The 22,038-nt window shown below is 44.2% G+C and overlaps 1 protein-coding gene across 1 annotated transcript; it reads right to left on the bottom strand.

Annotated features, from left to right (window-relative positions):
• Positions 1–1,184: 1,184 nt before the first annotated feature.
• SSRP1 (structure specific recognition protein 1) lies at positions 1,185–18,909 on the bottom strand. The gene is made up of 17 exons (XM_089520602.1): positions 18,824–18,909; positions 17,058–17,311; positions 14,492–14,677; positions 13,955–14,060; positions 13,626–13,816; positions 13,301–13,531; positions 12,110–12,213; positions 9,944–10,072; positions 7,089–7,310; positions 6,624–6,696; positions 5,887–6,028; positions 5,696–5,741; positions 4,290–4,410; positions 3,206–3,376; positions 2,692–2,783; positions 2,391–2,571; positions 1,185–1,701 (listed from the first exon to the last, which is right to left on the bottom strand). The coding sequence occupies exons 2-17, from the start codon at positions 17,109–17,111 to the stop codon at positions 1,633–1,635; spliced, it is 2,118 nt and encodes a 705-aa protein (XP_089376728.1). The 5' UTR covers positions 17,112–17,311; positions 18,824–18,909; the 3' UTR covers positions 1,185–1,632.
• Between the last annotated feature and the right edge of the window lie 3,129 nt (positions 18,910–22,038).

Genomic DNA, 22,038 nt, shown 5'->3' on the forward strand with positions numbered 1-22,038 from the left:
ATAAAAAGGGCTCAAGAAATGCAGAATTAGCACTGGGAATCTATTGCCAGAGGTATTGCTATAGCCAACAGCATAATACACTTCTAAAGAAAAAAAACACAAGAGGTAAGTAAAAAACTTCCATGATTAATGACACCAGAGGGTGAGGGAGGTAATGTGAAAGATTCCATTGCCATCCCCTCCTTGTACATTTTCTCAACAACTTTTCTGAATCTCATCAAGGGACAGAATGCTGAGGAACCAGGCCTTTGTTAGCCCAGTGTGCCAACCATATCATTAATGAAGAGGCTGACAAATTGTTCAGGCTGAACCATGAGATCCAACTCAATTCTAATCCATCCTGTCCAACTTTAGAATTACAGCGCTCATGAATTCCGAGACAGCTATTTGAAGAAGAGCATTCCTGTTAAGGAAAGAACCATCAGCATTTAATCCCCTCTATTCTTGCCTCTACAGACACACACACATATAGTGTCACATGCTATATTAATGTGTATTAATGTGCATTTTAATATGTCATTCGTGGTATTGTTTTTACTGATATGTTGTACACCGCTTTGATCCTGGGAAAAGCGGTTTATAAATAAACAATTTATTATTGTTATTATTGTTGTTGTTGTTGTTATTATTATTATTATTATGTCTAACACAGGGAGATTTGGTAAAGGTAACCACTTGCAAGCATCTTTCATCCTTAAGGAATACTTCCCTTTACTGGAGATGTAGCAAAAGAGAAGGTGCCCACACTTTTTAAGATACATGGGACAATTATGGGCAAGCTCAAAAATCAAACCCAGTCCTGAGTGCTACTGGTGGTGATGCTCAAAGCTAGAGTTGCTGGAGACTCCGGCCCCACCAGACCTCATTGCTATCGACCACTTGCCTGTATTAACCAAGTCCCAGCAGAACACAGCAGTTCTTCAAATGCAATTAGTGTAGCTGCTAATGGAAGGTAGTACAGCTAAACTCCTTGATCCACAAGAAGAGGTAGCTGCCACCCCAAGTCCAAAGGAAAAATTATTTGCTCAGTTCTAGGAAAGGGGGCAGCAGTGCAGGATGGGTCTTCACTTCCTGTTGTTACAATAGCCTTGCTTGCTTTTTTCTGCTTCATATGCCTCAACACTGAAAGATGCTTGCTCACTTGTCCAGCCTTTGCTCTGGATTATGCAAAAAACAAATCTCACTCAAATTCACTTGATTTTTATTAAACGAGTTAGCCACAATAAATCAGAAATACAAAGAAAACTTTTTAAAAAATGAAAATAAAAACAAAAGAAAAACACCATCTGAATCTGACTAGGGAGGCTGCAGAGTGTCCTAGCTTCCAGTTGTATGCCACATGCCACCCAGATTTCCACCTAACAGGATACGGGGCATCTACAACACAGAGGCAGAAAAAACAGGGTGATTGGCTTTCTCCTTTAGTACCCTCCTCTCTCTCCAGGTGTAACAATTGGCCTTGACTGTAACCTGCAATACTGTGACAGGGAAAAGACTGGGTACTCTAAATGGCACCAGCATTTCAGCCTACTTGTCAGGATGAAACAGCATCCACTTGCTCTCACCTCAGTAATAACAACCACACCACCTGCAAGGATAGGGAAACCAGGGTGGTTGTGGAGCTATATCTTGCTAATCTGAGCCAGAAGCGGACTCTGCTGAGCTGGGTGGGGTGCTAGCAATCTCCTCCTCATCTGAGTCCTGGGGAAAAAAGTACAGAAAAATATTAAGAAAGGGAGACATTCAAGGATTAACTACAGGTGTTACAGTCTAAACTAACACATCAACTCCTGATTGGGAAGATGACTATCAATGGGACTAGATCAATTAAACCTTAGTTCAGAAGCCAACTGCAAGAAAAAGAAACAAACAGGATGTTTAAGCTGTATGAAGAAGCAAAAGTATTGAGAAAACTGTACTGTGCTTAGGCAGCTCAAGTGTTTTAGTACTGAAATAATACTGTGTATAGGTTCAAAAAACACAGGGAAGAACAGCTATTTTGGGTGTTTGGAATATATTGGATACTGGAAGCCAAAAAAGGAATGAAAATATATGATCCCACAACTTGTGTGTGCGCAAAGCTTTGATTTCCATTTCTAAAGTACCTGGTTATCAGCTTTCATGGCTGCAGGCCAAATGGGCACAAAAAAACAAGGGGGCTTTAAGCAGGCCTTTCCAGTTGTCAAGAGATGACACTCTGCAATAGAAAGAAGTGCTCCTCCCTATGGCTCCCTGTCGATATTCCCTGCTCAAAGATCTGTCCTGATGTACTTGCCTGCTCATAATGTCCTATAAGACTACAGTCCCTGCAAAGTGTCTTCATGTCCATGAAATTCCAAAATGCATTTCTCTTCCTCCTTTGTCTACTTCAGTCACCACAGACCACTCACCTCCTTCTTGTCATCACCTGAGGAACTTTCATCACTGGACACAAACTCCTTGCTCTTGAAGCTCTCTCCTAGCTGCTTAGAAGGGCTCTTGCTGATAGCTGATTTTGAAGATGCAGCTATCTTCTTCTCCGGTTTTCCTTTCCCAGGCTTTTCTGGCTTCTTTTTTTTCTTGGGTATTTCTCTGCACGTATGGGAAAGTGAACAAAATCATACAGTGGAGAAAACTCTCTGGGGCAGTAGAGACCGAACGGTAAGTTGGGGATGGCAGACTGTTTCATTTGAGAAGAATACTGCTACTTACTTCTTGGAGCTATCTGCCTTTCCTCTTTCATTGTAGTCCTTCATGGCTCTCTCATAGTCCCTCTTGGCATCTTCAGCTTTGCGATCCCATTCCTACAGACAACCATAGGTAAGCCTTGTTGTTGTTGTTGTTGTGTGCCTTGAAGGCATTTCTAACTTATGCTGACCCTATCACACAGTTTTCTTGGCAAGATTTGTTGGGGGGGAGGCTTCTTCTGAGGCTAATAGAGTGTAGTTTGCCCAAGGTCACCCAGTGGCTTTCCATGGCTGAATGGGAATTCGAATCCTGGTCTCTATGCCCTATGAACACGTTTGGCCAAGAAAACCCCATGATAGAGTTGCCTTAGGGTCACTATAAGTCGGAAAAAGCTTGGGCAAACCACCACCACCAAAACCTGGATTCACAATGCAAGCTACATAGCACCCAAACTAACACCTGTCTTAGAAAGCACATAACCTTCACTCCCACCTCCATAAAACAAGAGCACAACCATCACCATGTCATCTTTGCTCACCTCCTTCTTCTCTTTTGACATTGCTTTCCAGAGTTCTCCAGCCTTCTTGGACACATCAGTAACACTCATGCCAGGACTATCTGACCTGATCTTGTCACGATTAGCATTGAGCCAGAGCATGTAGGCAGATAAAGGTCTCTTGGGGGCATTGGGGTCTTTCCCTTTCTTACTCTGGTGGGGGGGGGGGGTTGAAAAAAGAAGAAAAACACAACAATCATCACATTGTAGACAAATTCCTCCTACTGTACATCTTTCAGATTCATGTCTGCACTCCTGGTCCAAACTATACTATGGGAAGAACAAAATGTTAGAACAACCAGGAGTGAATCTGGGTGTGGAAGGACTATGAATGCTGCTCAGTTCTGGTAGACAAAGTAAGTTCCTGGCCATAGAGCACTCTAATTCAAAGAACATTTATGTGCACTGGGTTTCAGCTAGTAAGTTCAGAGGCATAATGTTAAAAGGGCTTCCAGCACTGGAGCACCAGAACTTTGGTCAATGTCATAATCTTTGCTAATAATATTATAAGGTAGCACTGTTTCCTCTCACCTCAGCTGCAATCCTCACAGAAGCTGAAGTATTTGTGTGAACAATACACTGCTGCAAACTATCCTTGCTGTTAAACCAAAGGACTGGACATGATAGTTTTACAAGATACCTGTTTCAGAAGGGAAATCAGGACTTCAGAGGATACAGTCAAATGTGTGCACAAAACAAGTCTTTGAATGCAGAAAACTGGCCAACACATCTAATGAGCACATTTATTCACACACCAGCGTTTTTACAAGCAATGGAAGCTCTCTTCTTCTAGAATCACCTTTTTGCACTGTTTTGGAGGCTACCTCTCGGTCTACTCTAAGTTTTGGTACAGTTTATCCAGACATACAGAAGGATGCTTCTATAAATAGGTGAGAAAGAAGGCTCAGAATCCTAACTGGATGGCACAGAGATTAATCTGTGAACAAGGACAACATGGCCACCTGTTTAAAATTTGCTTACATTGTTACATTCACTCACACAATCTAACAGCAAGCCCCAGTAATGGTCATGGATTCAATAATTTCCATGCCCTGGTTGCTCTCACCTCAGACTGCTTCTTTCGCGGCTTGCGTTCTTTGACAATTTTGGCTTTTTTGACAGGTTTCTTCTTCTCATCACTGTCTCCTTCATTGCTAGATGAGCTGGCTGAGGCATTGCTGTCAAACCTGTTTCAAGAAAAAGTTACTCAGGAGGAGGTAGGTTCACAGCTTCATACCCCCACTACATCATCCCTACTCTAACAAATTTTCAATACTTGCTCGCATACTTTCCAAGACTGAGATTTATATCATTACATTGTTTTAAGCCAACAGAGAATTGTATACAACCAGGCCAGAAGAGGTCAGATTACATAAATTTACAAGCAGTAGACATCCTATCATTACTGCTAAACATTTCTTCTACATAATGTACAGAAGCAGAAAGAGTGGGCAGAGCATTAGACATCAAGTATCTTGAAATGATCATGGAAAAACTGGCTGATGTATTCATTTTAGTCTATCCAAGCATTTCATGGACTGATCAGTTCCGAAACCAACCAAACCTTATATACATGCGAGATGGAATAGATCTATTGTCACGGTTGCTCCTTGTCAGGCTGTGCTCTGGAATCTTGACAGAAAGCATTCTATGGCCCGTTACAGACCGCCCAAAAGGGGCGGTCTCGGGCCACTGCTGGTTGCAGCGCGGAGGAATCGCAGCAGCCAAACCGCGCGACTCCTCCACGCTGCAAAAAAGGAGCACGAAAATCGCGCTCCTTCTGGCAACCCGGAAGAGACACCGCAAGTGCCAACGCGCGCACTCGCAACGTCTCTTCCGGGGCGCGACGTCAAAATGGCGGCGCCCATCTGTACAGGGCGCCACCATTTTGACGCACTCATTACGCGCGAGGGGCAAGGCGCGTCAGCAAGGCACCTCTTGGGCCTGTCTGTAACGCGCCCTAGTTTACTAACTCCCAAGATTTAGCCCTCAACATACAGTAGTAGCCTGGAGCAAAGACAGTATATTTCACAGATGAAGATGGCAGAGATACAGATGGTGAACACTTAACTATAGTAATTCTTCCGTAACTACCCTACTGATTCTCATGGTATTCCTAGAATCAAACACAATTATTCTTTTGCTCTTTTCATATTACTGTAGCCACTTCTCTTAACAAAGGAAAAATCCTCATCTCTGGAAGACATTCTTATGAGATCAATTTCCCAGCTTTCACTCTCTTTTGGCTACATTACCCAAACTTGACTGCAAGCTGGGGCAAATTTGGTGTTATACAAGTCCCTACCAAGAACACAGTATCCCCCATTACTTTTTTTTAAAAAAAATTATATCCTGCCTTCTGTATTCCCACAAGATTCCCTAAAGCAGTATTATCGCTAGGATACTAAAACCTGATAGTGGAGCAGTGGCATTTTGTTTCAATAGCCACATCTCTGGCAACACTTTACTTACTCTTCTGCCACATCCTCCTCTTCCTCTACAGGATTGAATGATTCATCTGAGGAGAAAAAAGAAATCTTCATTTCTAACTCAAAATACCAAAAAGAAAGGGAGGGAAGAAGGAATGGCCTGCCATTAAGAGCAGTTCTCTGGTTTTGGAGAAGAGACCTGTTTTCATCTCCAGGTTGAAAGAAATGACTCACCTGTCTCTTCTCCAGAGTCCTCACTACTGTCATTTGCATGTTCCTCACGAATCTTGCCCTCCTCTTTCATACGCTCCAAGTAAGCATCATGTGAGTCGTCATCTGAGCCAGCATATTCATCATAGGGCATATTCTTCATACCCTAGAAATACATACAAAAGATCCCATAGGAACTAGTATAAGGCTTCCCATTCCACTCCCTGAGCAGACAAAATCTATCAAAATTGTCCACAGCCAAGGCATGCAGAGGATCTAATACAACAACCACCACCATGCTCCTAGGCAGACATACAGCATGGGAAAGGTTTCTTGCACGCACATGTTGGCTTCCCCAGCAGATTCCTCAACTATCATGCAGCCTCACAAGTCTGCTGCAACACACTTTCCCTCTCCAGGGGAAAGAAGGAGCCATGCTAGTGACTTTACAGTGGATTAGGTAGAAGCCACTCCTGGAGCAATGCAGGCTGCTGCCCCTTCCCTGTGGTTCATGCAAGGTTATACTATGGTGATTAGGAATGTTCACCACAGCCATGCAGAGGAGACCTGAACCAAGAGGAGGAAGAGGAGGGGACAATCGCACAGACCTTTTTCTTCTACAAGGAGAGAACAGAAATTGAGAAGGGAGAAAGCTCTGGAGAGAAAGAGAAACCCCATCCCACCCCAAGCAGATAAGGCACAAGACTAGACAGCAGCTGCCTTTCCCTGTCCCGTCTCGCCCACCCTCCTGTAGCAGGTACCTCCTTAAGTCCTCGATTCTTGATGTTCAACTTCTTGGCATTCACAAAGTCAAACAGTTTGCCATACTCCTCTCTGCAAGGAAAAAAAGCCAAAGAAGGAATCATTTAGCACAGTATTTCCTGAGGTCTAGACATGACAGCAAGGACTCTGCTGCTCTCAAGTAAAATAGGCTTTTATGCTGTAGTGGGCAAGGGTAGAAAACAGGAAAAGGGGAACACGGTTGTTGTAACATTCCAGCAAGATCAAGGTAAGATGGATAAATTTAATAGAAAGTGACCAAGAAATTATGTGCCATTAGCAGCAGGAAGAGTTGTCTTTTGGAATGAAAGTAGTTGATGGGTGCTGGCAGTTCTGTCCCCTTCCTTCACAATCAAAGATGTTCTACATCCAGCAAAATGGTGGCTTAGATAGATGGATGGAAAATGTGCATGTATTTCCATGTTTCTCTTGAGCTATAATCTCACCTCTCTATGCTGCTGAAAGTGTACTGAGTTCCCTGCTTTGTTTCTATCTCGAAGTCAAAAGAACGCGTAGTTGTGGTCCCACGAGCAAAATTTACAAAAGCAATCTCATCAAAGCGGATGTGAACAGGTGGCTTGTGCACATAGATGAAGCCACGTTCCAAAGGATACAGGAGCCCCGAACTGGCCTTGTAGGAGCAAGTGATGCACTGTGCTCCGGAATGTCTGAAATAGGAAAGAGACATTGTGTCGACATACATCTAGTTCAGCCATAAACACGCCATTATCTGACACAGATGAACAATGAATCAAAAAAGACCACTACGAGACATTGTTACATTCAGTCAGGTCCAGCTCTTAGTAACAGAGATGAAAGTTTTCTTGTACAGACAAAGTGTATTTATTATTTAAAAACATTGTTCACAGATGAGAATCACAAGGTTCTCCAGATGTTATTGAACTGTAATCCCCAGCAAGCTTTATCACTAGTGATACTGGCTACAGCTGCTGAGTTCAACATCTTGAAGGCTGCATGATTTCCCACCACCATCTATGCTTATAACCACTCACTATGCCCTGCCTCCATTTTCAATCACAAATCCAAAAACAATTTCAATTCCATCCCACTGTCTTTCATACGGCATCCAAATTAACAGCCAAGTCTTAAATGCAGGGGTTGTTCCCACTACAATTAGCTCTGAATCCTGATTCGATGTATATGCCCCTAATTCCTACTGAAAATCAATTCTGCTCCTCATTGGATCGATTCCAGTGGAAATAAAGCGGAGCAAATGCCAAAAGCCCCGGGGGGGGGGGGGGTTAGTAACAGTTATTTTGAGGTTCTTTTGAGAAGAATCGGTTCTGAGGCGATTCCTAACAGTGAGAACGCCAGATCAGAATCTATTCTTTTTCTGAGGGAGGAACAAATGGCAGCGGAGGAGGGTTTTTTTCAATTTAAAAAAAGCAATAGATTGATAAAACAATGCTGAGCCATTCTGTTGATTTTTCGATTACTTTTACTGTTAAAAAAACCATGTGTCCCCCGTCCACCTCTTTCTACTCCTCGCGGGTCCCTTCCACGAAGAACCACCAACTAACCATTCCAGCCTCCAAGAGCTGGGAGCAGATACTGCCTCCTCTTCCTCCTCCTCCATTAGGGAGTCCCCTGAGGAGCCAGTGCTGGCGTTGCTCCCCTTTTGTAGTGCTGACTGCTTCTCTGCTGGCGCTGCCTTTTGTAGCCAGAGCGCGGACAGCAGAGTGCGCTCCCAGCGACAAGCACTGCCTTGAGGGGCTCAGGGCAGCGGGTGGAACACAGCTTTTCTGCCGGCGCTGCTTTTTGCATGCAGTTTGGGAAGGCTTCTGGCAACGACTGGAGCACAAATGCACTCCCAAGTACAAGTGCTGCCTTAAAGGGCTCGGACGAGCAGGGTCAGCAGAGGAGGAGGGCTGCGGAGGGGCTCCAGGGCACAGATAAAGGGCTTCAACTCCAAAGGGGCCCTACAAGGCAGTGGAGGGGGAGGGGCGGTGGGCTGCCGTGATGATTGACACAGGATTTTGAAGCGGAACAAATGGGAATGACAATCGTGCAAAAACCCAAAAAACCCAACCGATTCTACAAAGGATCCCTTTTCGTAGTGAGAACAAGGGACCTTTTGGAATGGATTGACATAGCGGGACGAAGCCGAATCAGAATGTGGGTTATTCTGCCAGTGGGAATGAGCCCCCAGTTGTTAAGAGAAGGGTACTTGATGAGTCAATGTTTATTCCAGTAATTCCATTGATCTACATTAACTGGGACTAGTCGAGTAAGCCCAGTTATCTTCTCTGTCATTGGTAAAGATTTTATGTTAGTTAAATATGGTACTACAACATTATGGTATAGGTTAAAATAGAACTGTCTTGGACTGGGACAAATTTTAAAAATGAGACAAAACCAGTATTATCAAGTTCAACTCTAGCAAATTAGAAATAAATAAAAAGGTCTACTTAGTATGTGTTTTTAAGAAGAGATGTCAAAAGCTTAAAGACTAACATTGGAGAAAAACATTTAAAGCATTATTGAGCAAATTACATGGCATATAATTAGATCAAGATTTCAACAAAAGAGCTTTTAAAAATCCAATTGGAAGATAATTACAGCTTTAGGAATTAATGAAGAAAAATGTGAAGTAGGTTTTTACAAGAGGAATAGCCAATACCACCTCCTGTGTACATTTAAAAGAGTAATTTTAAGATGATTATAGGAAGGATAATTGTGTTTATTGAAAATGCAGAATGCAATCAGCTGATTACATGCACATCTAGTGAATATATACAAAAATTCAGTATTTGTTGGAAACAAGGTAGGGTGCAACTTGTCCTTCAGTCCAAAAACAATGTTATTAAAATTTGTTCAACCTCAGTTCTCCAAATTCACTAACCCATGACATCTAATAAGAACAAAAATTGTTCTTATTAAGAACTGGAAAAATACAAAGCCAATACATGCAAAGAATTGTTCAATAAAATTTGGCAAATACCACATTGAGCTACTTTCACCTGAAAGAGAGTAGACAAAGTTTAAAGAGGAGTGAGTGCCTTATATTGAATACTATAAAGACAATTAGAAAGTAGTCTTTATTCCTGTTTTACTAACTTTAAAATTAAAGATGAAATGCAAACAGTATTTGATGCTTTGTGTATTTATCCTGCTGTTTTGTATAATCTACTCTTCATCCACATAAACTGAAAAAATTCAAAGAGTGAACTTCTGGATCATTTTCTGACACCATGGAAATTTCAGTGTATTTCAAGGGGAAAAAAATGTCCCATGTTAAAAGTTAATGATTCCTCTATCTTTGTGTCCCAGCACTCCTTACCCTTGGAAGTTGCCAGGCACAGTAATCTTACGGTTGACAAGGGCTTTCATGACACGACTGACCATCTCATACAGAGAGCCAGACATATTCTTGGTGAGTCTTCCCTCAAAGCGCTTCTCTACCTCATCCCTAAATAAAAAGAGAATTCCAAGTCAAGATAGGGGCAGATTCAAGATACTGAAAGAAATGTGAGATAGTGTGGGAGGGAGAAGTGCTCTGTGGAAATTCAAGCAATGTTAAAATTGTAAATACTCTGGTGAAAATCTTGTGCTTGGACCCAGGAAACATCAGTCTGCATTCATCAGTGTCACTCTGTACATGAATTTTCTTCTTCTTCCCCATCTCTGTCTTTCTTTGTCTCTCACACACAGTGAACATGTTCAACACAAATGAAAACAATGTCCTCCAATAATTATTGGAATATCTAATAACATACAGTCGGCCCTCTATACGCGGATTTGCCATGCGCAGATTTGAGCATACGCGCATGGCAAATCCGGAGACATTGTCCCCAATGCTGGCGCGCATGCACGCCATTGGGGACAAAAGTCCCTCTCCTCCCTTCCTCTTTCCCTCCCTCCTATCTACCTCCAAGCTGCACCCGGCTCTTTCGCGGTGGCGGGGAGGACGAGGCCAAGCTTCGTCCTCCCCGCCACCGCTGCCACCACCGCAAAAGGTGCGGGTGCAGCCTGGAAATCTTTTGGCCTCCGAGACCACCACCCGGCCGTTTTGCGGAGGTGGCGAGGAGTACGAACCTTAGCCTCATCCTCCTCTTGGCCACTGCAGAACGGCCAGGTGGAGGCCTGGAGGCTTCTTGGCCTCCACGAGCAGGACCCGGCCGTTTCGCAGCGGCCGAGTCCGGGAGGCCAAGCCTCGTCCTCCTCGCCGCCACTGCAAAATGGCGGGTGCTGCTCATGGAGGCCAAGAGGCATCCAAGCTGCACCCGGCCCTTTTACGATGGCTGCGGCAGCATGGAGGAGGACGAGGCCAAGCTTCGTCCTTCCCGCTGCCACCACAAAAGGGCTGGGTGCAGCCTGGAGGCCTCTTGGCCTCCAAGAGCACCACCCGGCTGTTTTGCGGAGGCGGTGAGGAGGATGAAGCTTGGCCTTCCTGCATCCTCGCCGCCTCTGCCACTGCGAAAAGGCCGGGTGATGCTCTTGGAGGCCTCTTAGCCTCCAACACCACCACCCGGTCTTTCCCGTGGCGGCAGCGGCGGCCGAGAGGAGGCTGAGTGGCAGTGCTGAAGGCCTAGAAGGCCTCTGGCGCTGTTGCTTTGCCTCCTTGCCACCGCAGAAGGGCCAGGAGGCGAGGAGGCAAAGCAGCAGCTCCAGAGGCCTTCTAGGCCTTCACCTTGCCGCCTCGGCCTCTGCCTCCACCTCCAGGGGAAAGGTCGGGTGCTGCCCTGGGAGGCCAAGAGGCCTCCAGGCTGCACCCAGCCCTTCGGCGGTGGCGGCGAGGAGGATGAGGCCAAGCTTCGTCCTCCTCGCCGCCACCACCGCGAAAGAGCCGGGTGCAGCCTGGAGGCCTCTTGGCCTCCACAAGCAGCACCCAGCCTTTCCCGCTGTGGCTGAGGAGGCGGCGGCGAGAACAAGGCTTGGCCTCCCATCCTCCTCACCACCGCCTCCTCCACCACTGTGGGAAAGGCCGGGTGCTGCTTGTGGAGGCCAAGAGGCCTCCAGGCTGCACCCGGCCCTTTCGCGGTTGCAGCGGCAGTGGCGGGGAGGACGAAGTTTGGCCTCGTCCTCCTCGCCACAGCTGCTGCAGAAGGGCCCAGTGCATCCTGGAGGCCTCCTGGCCTCCACAAGCAGCACCCGGCCTTTCCCGCGGTGGCGGAGGAGGCGGCGGTGAGGATGCAGGAGGCGTTGACGAAGCAGGTAAGCAGGGAGGGGAAGGGAGGGTAGGTAAGTAGATAGGGAGGGAGGAGAGGGACTTTTGTCCCCAATGGCGGCGCGAGTGCACGCGCGCCGCCATTGGGGACAAATGGGACTTGAGCATCGCAGATTTTGGCATACGCGGGGGGGGGGGGGGTCCAGAACAGTGCACTGTACACCCAAGGGGCACTGTACACAACACCTGGAGAAATTCTGCAGTGTTAGACTTAGAAGCTGGAGTCAGAAGCCACCTGGCAGTTATACAAAGATAAAGGAACAGGTGAAATGTCCTCACTCATTCATGTTGAGAGTCAAGGAGATGTCCTCATCCTTGGAGAAGAGTAGGATAAGAAAGTGGTAGCGAGTTTGGCCTTGCTTTATAGGGGGATCTAAACTGATCTGAAAAATACAACAAACAAACAATTATGAGCCTGATCCAGAAAAGCTAGTCACATAGGGTCCAACCTTACTACATGAGTATTACATGTAGCTCCGATGTACATGATCTACCTCGCTACTTAGCCACACATACACAAAGCATCTCCTTGCAGGATAGAAATGGGCCAATTAGGACTGCTGCTGTTAACAGTATAGCTTACAAATAGCCTTTCAAAACTACAAAATCTATAGGATTTTTAAAAAATCAATGATATGCAGAATAGGTGAAAAAAAGTTGATACGAAAACAACACTCCCTCTCCAAACACCTATAACACTGTCTGAGTTGCAGAGAGTTGATGGAAGTTGCATCCCAACATCTGAAGAATGACAGGTAATACTTGACAGGTAATCCCACATCCAAAAAATGTGCATGCCACTATGCAACAAGTGCCAGTGTCTGCATGTTCTGCTCCAAAAGTGTGACAGGCCTGACATGCAAACTTTTTATATTGCTCTATTATTCTTTTGCCCTAACATTCAAGTCTCTTTTAAGGAATTACAAAATCAGCCAGGTGTACACTATGCCATGATATTACTTGGATCGGGTACGTAGTTGACAAATCAGCCTTCTGTTGTCTGTGTTTCCTCTGAGTCTAATGGGAAAAGAAGAAGTTGCATCTTTCTCCACTAATACACAGACAGAAGACATAAAGGTCTGCCATCTTGACACAGTGCCGAAAACCAGTTTGCACGCCCCCCGCCCCTCAATCCAACATCAATATCTGCAATGTCAACACAAGAGAAGAACATGAGTGACCAGGATACAGAGCTACCCCTGAAATATTATCTGGAAGAATTACCAATTACAATCACCAGTGGGGTGGGGTGAGGATTCTTTCCAACCACTGATCCCACAGCTACCAGGTAATCAATGTAACAGAGATAATTTATTTATTTCTGGACTAGAAATTAGTAAAATAGAATTAAAACTCCTAGAATTTCTCTTAAAACAGGTAGAAACGGCCATGAATGGAGAATATTCCAAGAAGCAACCAGATTACTACCCCCAGCAGGGAACTTGCTCTCCAAATTCTATTTCTTCTTACCACAAAGAACATCTGTCGTTGGTCTTTATGGGGCAGCAAGAAAAGCCTCAAAACAGTAGTATAGGGGATCTTGTAGTCAAATGTCTTGCCATGGAGGTGCAGGAAGGTGGGGTATATGCGGATGTCATAACGGCCACGAGGTGTCAAGCACTGTAGTTCTCGGAAGATGCAGATGGCATCTCCCGTGGCCTGGATGACGTCTGCCTTGGACAGCACATTTTGTGCAAATGCCTACAAGAAAGTGCAAAATGAGTGGGCTTTTGGGGGGGGGGGATGAACGCTCCTTCCCTCTCTCCTTCATATCTTCTACACAGGTGCTACTCACCTCCACAGGATCCACACCATCTTCTTGAGTGGGGGGTACATAGAAACGCACCTCCATGAGTGACACTTCAGCATCATCATTCTGATGGAATTCCAGTGTCACCTCATTTTTACCAGTTGTGCACTGGGACACATTACTGAGTGGGATCTCAAAAACTGGCTGCTCCCCAATGTCAAAAGAAAGAAGTTGTCCTGTAAAAGATCAAGAGAATATTTTTCATGAAAAAGTAGTATGTCCTCACAGTCAACTGTCAATTCCTCTCCAAAGTAAGTAGAAAACTCCTCCATTCTTGTTTTCCATGGAGTACCACACACAATACCCAAACTCACCTCCAAATTTTACTGTCCCCCAGTTCCATCCCTTCACACACAAATCTTTTTCAGCAAGCTCCAAATGAAAGTGGGTCTTGAAAAAATCTGCAAGTTTGTCAAATTCCTGAAAAGGAAGAAAGTGCTTAATTAGGAAACATCCAGTTAATACTCTGGCAAATAGATGCCATTGTAATAGAGGGCAAAAAACCTAGGGTCAGGGTTGTCAATATGCCACTTAGCCAGCCTGAGTCTTTTGCCCCTCTTCCTTCTTCAAACTAAACCAGCAAGAAACTGCCATCACTCCTTACATCCTCTCATGCTATATACAAGCTAGAATAAACTTTGGGAAATTTAACAGAACAGAGGAAATCAACAAAGGCATAACTAAATCACTATACATACCAACGCACTAGGCAAAATCTCAGACCACATATACACTGACAGAGGTGCAAATTCAAATACCAGAATCTGCCTATTCCATCATGTCCTGAAAACCTGTAAAAGGATTTGCCATGTCATAAACAGAAACAAACTCGAAGCAAAAAGGGAACTTACCGTCTCTCTGAATCCATCATACTTGTAAACATGCCCGCTCTTTGTAAGTAGTTTCAGACCATGGCCCAATGCCACTCTGCGCCAGATACCCTCTGCCAGTTCTGAGGCCTGAATGTTGTCAACCTTTCCAGTTTTGCTGTTCTTAAAAATCACACCTTGACGACTTAGCCGCAGGCGACCATCATTCTAATGCAAAAGAGACAAAGAAATAGTGGCCAATGTTGCTGGGTAAAGAATGGCATTTAGTCTTATAAAAGATTATTGTTCTGAAGGAATGTGTGAAATTCTAATTAAAAAGAGAGGAATGTATTCTAAAAATGTAAAACTGATGGGTTCCTTTCCTATCCATTTCATTACTTCCAACAACCACGAAACAACCTCTTTAAAACTATGTTTCAAACCACTTGGACAACTTTCTACCACTGTGGGAATTCCTTTTCCTAGAATGAACTCACCAAAACCAGTGATGACATTTGTCCCTCCCGATTCGCAGGGACCCCCATGCGAATCTGGAAAAATGCCAATATTGGAGTTGCCATTGGTTTCAATGGTGGGGTGCTCCTGCATGCGCTACTGTGTGCACACCTCAGGCTCACACACCATTTTATCCCTCCCTGTTTGCTGTCGCGAATGGCTAAAACCATGGATTCCAAGTCCATGAACCAGGAGGGACAACTGTACTTCCTTAGTGCCATATCAAAAGACTGCTATTCTGTCTTCTGTTTCTTTGACTTCTCTGCTGCTCTTCAAACAACTTTTATCCTCTTCCACTTTTCATAACCTCAGTTTCTATGGCTGCCATAAACAACTTTCTTCTGATTCATGTAATCATTAGTTTTTACAGGGAAAATATCATTCTCCATTCCACCTCACATTGATGGTCTCTCAGATTCATTATTGACTTGGATATTGTTTCTGAATGCTATCTTTCAATGATTTCATCTAATTCCACACCATCAGTACTTTGTATCCACTGAAGAAAAACAGCTTTATTCCACTATACCCATCATCCAACTGGACATCTCCAGATGGCTATCTAATATTTCATTTTCTCACCATCTCACAATTATTGTACCCATGGCTAAAATTCCCATCTAACTTTTTTACCTGAGTGGGGCAGTGTATCTATGGCTATTCACAAATTACTACTTCCATCTATCCAAACTGGCTAGGGCTGATATGAACTGGATTTCAACAATATTATCTCTCTCTTTAATTACATATGATGGCATTACATAAGTAAAAAAAATCTTAATTTTCCTTCAAAGCATAGTAGACAGACAGCTTTCCTTTGGTGCACCTCGCCCAAAACAAACTCAGCAGAAAATCAACAAAGCTGTTTGCATATTAAGCCATAAATGTAGATAATAGTGGCCCAAAACAGATCAGCCCAAAGGTCTGCTGTTGCGCTGCATTGGGGGCAAGGCATTTATACAACCCACACACCCAAACTGTGCGGAAGCCACACTTGGGCCGCCTAAGGCGACCCAAACCCAGCCACAAAAGGAGCTGTTTTTATCCACTCCTTGCCCGGCCTGTTTGTGACCACAGTAGTGGCTGGTCTTGGGAGTCACCGCAGTGCTGCAGCAATCGAATCGAGCCTGTGGCTGCTTCTTTTGCCCTGTCTGCTGGAGGCCTATGCTGACAAGGGCAACAATCAAAATTCAAAAGTGAGGTTAATATTTATATAAGGTAGCCTATTATCCATACAGAAATCGCAACACTATAAGTTTTATTTATACAGAGAATTTGCAATACAAACAATGCTATGAACTCTTTGGAGATTTTGCTTTCTAAGACATTTCTGGTAGAAGTTTAGTTTACTTCACATCCAATTTAAAACTGGGCAAGCATTTATCCAGAAGGAATTCCAAATTAGACGCAACAAACTGTCAAATCTCTCCAGCGACACTAGCCCTGTGGGTGTATGTGCCTTAAAGTTGCCTGTCAAGTTATGGTGACTCCATGAGTTTCTTAGGCAAGGAATACTTAAGAGGTGATTTTGCCAGTTCTTTCAACTGAAATAGAGCCTATAGCACCTGTTATTCCTTGGCAGTCTCCCATCCAAGTACTAATCAGGGTAGACCCTACTTAGCTTTCAAGATTAAGACAGGACCTGCTGCCTTTAGGATATTTAAAGGTTCGGGTATATTTCATACTGCACTAAATCATAAAATGCATTTTGCTAGGAGAAACTGTTTGGTCAAAGCTTAAATACAGGTACAATATTGGAAAGACGAGTCTAAGTGTTTCTTTCCCAATTAGAATATTATTATGTATTAGCCTCAACCATCTTTAAGTATTCTTCTTTATTCAATTATTAAGAAGGCATCAATTATTTATTTCTTCCTGTGAAAGATGGGGGAGAAAGTACCATACATCATACAAGGATTCTGTGGCAAAGCACTGTGGTGCATTTTAGTTCTCTAAAGACACAAGCTAGCATCCTATCAATTAGGCCAGCCTCCTTTTAACCACATTAACGTGTTCCTCACATTGCTCCATATAAACTCTTTCTACTTAATGCTTCCAAATATGAAACCCATAACCTCGCCCCATCACTCACCATAGATCCCTTCACTTCCTGGTATATTTCATTGAATTCCAATGTATCTGCCATGACGACAATTCCCTCCCTACCCCTCACCCACTAAGGTAGGGGTCGGAGACACACCAAGATGTGCAGTTCTGGGAGAAGGTTTTGTGGAGAGAATCAGGCAAGACAAGGCGGTGTCTTAATCCTTTCTTGAACTTGACACATTCCAGTCCTAACAGATGCAACAGAAGCCCTGAGAGCCAGACAACACAGATCTAAATAACCTGGGAAAGAAACAGAAAAATCACAAATAAACAAAATAAATAAATAAATCCCAAAACAAGAACAGCCCCCCCACACACACACACTGAGGCAACCCAGCCCAAACCAGGAATATACAGAGGAAAGCACAAACTCAGACTGGCTTCAGGGTCTCCCAGGGTGCATCTACACTGTAAAAATAGTGCATTTTGACACCACTTCAACTGCCATAATTTATCCTAAAGAATCCTGGGATTTGTACTTTGGTGAGGCAACAGTCTCTTTGGGTGAGCAAGTGCGGTATAGTGGTTTGAATGTTGGACTGTGACTCTGGAGATGAGAGGTTGATTCCCTGCTCAGCCATGAAACCCACTGGGTGACCTTGGGCAAGTCACGCTCTCTCAACCTCAGGAGAAGGCAAAGGCAAAACCTCCTCTGAACAAATCTTGCCAAGAAAACCCCATGATATCTTAGGGGCATCTTAGGGGCATCATAAGTCAGAAACGACAAAAATAACAAAGCTCTCTTTGGCAGAGAAGGCTGAAGAACCTGTAAAACTACAAATCCCATGTTTCCAGGGGAGGGAGCTACACAGCTTAAAGTGATGTCAAACTGTGTGATTTCTACAACGTGGCCACACTGAAGACTTGACAGGGAGCTCTGCAGGAGTCCAGACGTCGTCTTCTGGCAGCAATTACACATAAGGCCAGTCGCACCCCCAACCTCTCACAAACTGAAGGTTTGTGCCTTGCTCACAAGAGCCGCATCCGCCCCGTAGAAACAATCCAGTTTGACACCACTTTGGAGATTATTGCACTGCTTTAGCTGGCATGGCTCAATGCTGTGGAACTCTGGGAACTGTAGTTTAGTGAGACATTTAGCTTTCTCTGTTAAGACAACTCTAGTGCCACAACAAACTACGATACCCAGAATCTCATAGCATTGAGATTATCACACTACACTCTTATAGCGCTGCTATTCCACTTTCACTGCTCTGGCTGCTTCCTGTTGCATTCTGGGGCTTGTAGTTCAGAAAAGCCTAACAGCTCTCTGCCTGGAAACTCTAAATGCCTTTCCCCAAACTGCAAATCCCAGAATGCAACAGGAGGCAGGCAGAACAATAAAAGTGGAACAGCTGCGCTATAAGAGTGTAACGCGGTAATCTTTAACCACCATGGTTAGTGTAGTGCTATGGGATTCTGGGTATTGTAGTTTGCTGTGGCACTAGGGCTCTTTTGACAGATTGGTCACAAAATTAGTTCCCAGAGTTCCACAGCAGCTAAAGCGGTGTCAAACTGGGTTATCTCTGCAGTGCGGATGCAGCCCAGGAAGCAGCTCCAACATTCTGCAATATCCTGATGTTTCCCCACTTTTCCAGAGAGTCACTGAGGCCAAGGGGACTCATCCCAGGCAGGAGGGACCAGGAGCGGAGCCTAGGGCAGCCCAGCTCTCCTCCGAAGGGAGACAGAGGGGCCCTGCCTCCGCTTCAGTCCTTCACCGCACTCCCCCGGCCGGGAAAGGAAAAGCCACACTACCTGCTCCCCCTCCGCCAGAGACACTTTCCCGCCTGCGCAACACGAGCCAGCTCAACCGGAAACCAAACCTCACTTCCGGCCTCCAGAGTCTCTGCTAAAGGCTATGGACTTACTTTCTTCCTGTCCTCTAAGCTTCCGGTCAAAATTCTAAGGCCGCCTCTAGCCACGGTTCTCTATGGCCGCAGGAGCGTGACGCTCTATCCTCCGGCGCCTCTATGGTGACATTCTTGCTTACTTTGCATCAGCGGTGAAAATGAGCGAGAGGGCCACTTTCGAGAGCGCCCCCTAGCGGCGGGAGGCGGCATAGGAATGTTCCCATAACCGCCGCCATTTTTCCCTCCCACAGCTTGAAACCTCCAGCCCAAAACACACTGCAGAAATAATCCAGTTCGAGACCGCTTTAACTGCCATGGCTCGATGCTAGGGAATTCTGAGAACTGTACTTTTGTGAGACATTTGAGCCTTCTCTGTCAGAGAGCTCTCTGGTGCCACAACCAACTACAGTTCCCAGGATGCCCTAGCACCGAGTCAGGGCAGTTAAAGTGGTCTCAAGATGGATTATTTGTGAAGTGTGTTAACAACACATTAACTAATAACAACAATAAAATATCTTTGTAAACAACAACAACAACAATAAACATGTTTTGAAAGCCAGCATGGTGTAGTGGTTTGGTTTTAAACTATGACCCTGGAGACCAGAGTTGAAATCCCGGCTCATCCATGAAAACCCACTGGATATCTGTTCATTTACGTTTGTGTAAGAATAAGGAGAAACATTGTCACACACACTGGATTATTTCTGCAGTGCCGGTGCAGCCCTAGTTATGAGTATCACTTTCAGTCTCTGCTTTGTTATGTTTGTCATAATCACAGTTACCATGGACTCCTAAAAGCCGAAGGTGTACCCAGATTGAAAGAAGCTTCTCTATCCTTTCACATGTCAGTTTATTTCTTGATTTAGTGTGTTTCCTCCAGATTCCTCAGCGCTCCCTAAAGGAAGAAATGCATCTTGCTCTTGGATTGGAAGATTCGGTGTAACCCAGGACTTACTTGTCCTCCTCACTCAGCGCACAAAAATTAGAATAATATGATACAGCACATAGTTTTTAGAAATGATTTGGAGAATATGTTAGCACCTTGTCTTAAAGATTTTACTCATCATGCTAAATAAAACATTCCATAATCTGTTTTCTTCCTTCATTTTTTTTCAGTTTTTAAGGAAAAACAAAAAAGGCTTCAGGAAAAAAATGGGGGTGGAATGGGTTTTTTTCTGAATTTTCCCATTTCCCCCAGGCCTTTAGCTATACGTTTGACATCACCTTAATTGTCATGGCTCACTGCTGTGGAATCCTGGGATTTGTAGTTTGTTGAGGCACCACAGCACTCTGACAGCGAGAGCTAAATGTCCCACAAAACTGCAATTCCCAGGATTCCATAGCACTGAGCCGTGTACGGAGATAACTGCATTACCTTTGCTCCCTGCACAGATCTGGGATGTAACTTTAAGGCTATATCTTACTGTTTTCACCCATCGCGGAGCATCAGCCAGCCAGTTTGTCAACTGGGCTTCTCTCGCATCTTTTCATAAATGGGATTTTCTCGTTCTTGAAAAGCTGCGGCAGAAGCCCAGATTGTAAACCGGCTGCCTGCTGCCCAGCGATGGGTGAATGCGATAAGAACCAAAATCTTAAAGTTACATCCCACATCTATACCAGGGGCAAAGGTAATGCGATAATCTCCGGTTAAACCAATGTCAGACTACATTATTTATGCAGTGCAGATGCAACCACAGAGTCAGAAATCCTCAGAAAGTGCTAAAACAGCAGTTTCTTTATCTTCGGACCAGATTTCCTGTATTTGGTTTGCTGCTTCGCCCTTCCTTACCTTACCTCATACCGCACTGAATCATAGGATGCATTTGAGTGATTAAAATTAGCTGCTAGATACACAATTTCTGCAAAATGCTTGGTCAAAAGGTTAAATACAGCCCAGGCTCCAAAAACAGAGATATCAACATGGGAAAGGATTTACAGAGAAAAGCAACCAAGATGATCAAAAGTCTGGAAACCAAGCTTTATGAGAAACAACTTTTAGTAAGCTGAGTATGTTTAACATAAATAAGAGAAGACTGAGATGCGACATGATAGCCACATTTAAATAAATGAAGCAATCTCATGTAAGAAATGGAGCAAGGCTGAGGAGGTGGTGGATTCTTCTTCTTTGAAAGTTCTTTAAACAGAGGTTTCAGAGGTTTTATTTCAGGACAGGAGTGATTTGGTTTTGTATACCTGCATGGCAGGTGGTTGCACTAGATTGCTCCTGTTTCCCTTTCTAGATCGAAGATCCTATTATTCTAAGCTTATTGCAACTATTTATTGCTTAAGGTTTTGACATTTAGAGCCTTATTGCACAAGAAAACAAAGTGGAAACAGAGCTGGAGAGTAGTGGCGTTTTCTTACCACCCTTACCACATGGCATCATAATGCTTCAGTTTTCTTTCTGCCAGAGGTGGCTTTAAAAGCATATCTTTTGTTGAATGGATTTTTAAAACCATCTGTTCTGGGAACAGAACTGAAGCACTATGATATCATGTGGTAAGGCACAGGAAAAAATGCTACTCTCTGCTCCATTTCCACTTTGTTTTCTCATGCAATAAGGCTCTTAGTCATAGTGTAATGTTTAATAAGTAATACGTTTTTTCTAACTTACAGTGCAGTCATACACTTGTTAACTAGAAGTAAACCACAATTCATTTGTTTTAATTTACTGAATGTTAGGCACAAATTGTGTTACCAAGAGACACCAGATGAGAGAGGTTTGGGAATCTGTTGAGCAATTGCCTATGCAATTGGTAGTTAGAATATGTCACTACCATGATAGGAACATTTCAGAGATACCAGTACAAAGTGGGGATTCAGCGGCCACTTCTACTTCAAAAATTATGGGTGTGTGGGTGTGTAAAAACAAGGGAATTGGCTTTGACACTTTGGGTGGCATTACCCTTGGTGGGTATTATCCTATTTGCAGGATAATGCAAAAGTCCTGACAATAGTAGGTCTCTAAAATACATATGGACAGAGCCATCTGCAGCCTCTGTTTTTGCTGCTCTCAGCCTCTTCACATTGCCCAGACCTCTTCTTTTTGTGGCCAAAGAGAAGAAAAACATAAATTCTTTGGAAGCCTCCAAATGAGTCAAATCTATCTTTTAATGGGTT

Source organism: Sceloporus occidentalis, unplaced genomic scaffold, assembly GCF_023333645.1.
Source record: "Sceloporus occidentalis isolate IW3139 unplaced genomic scaffold, rSceOcc1.0.p SCAF_4, whole genome shotgun sequence".
In the NCBI taxonomy this organism is placed as follows: Eukaryota; Metazoa; Chordata; class Lepidosauria; order Squamata; family Phrynosomatidae; genus Sceloporus; species Sceloporus occidentalis.

What these genes read in the sequence shown, in the direction of transcription:
- SSRP1 (XM_089520602.1), bottom strand. Translation starts at nt 17,111, where the DNA reads ATGGCAGATACATTGGAATTCAATGAAATATACCAGGAAGTGAAGGGA. An exon ending in AACGACAGATGTTCTTTGTG is followed by an intron (nt 12,214 to 13,300) that starts GTAAGAAGAAAT and finishes TGTATTTTTCAG; the next exon opens with ATCAGTTTAGATCCCCCTAT. An exon ending in CGCGAAAGAAGCAGTCTGAG is followed by an intron (nt 3,377 to 4,289) that starts GTGAGAGCAACC and finishes CCCCCCCACCAG; the next exon opens with AGTAAGAAAGGGAAAGACCC.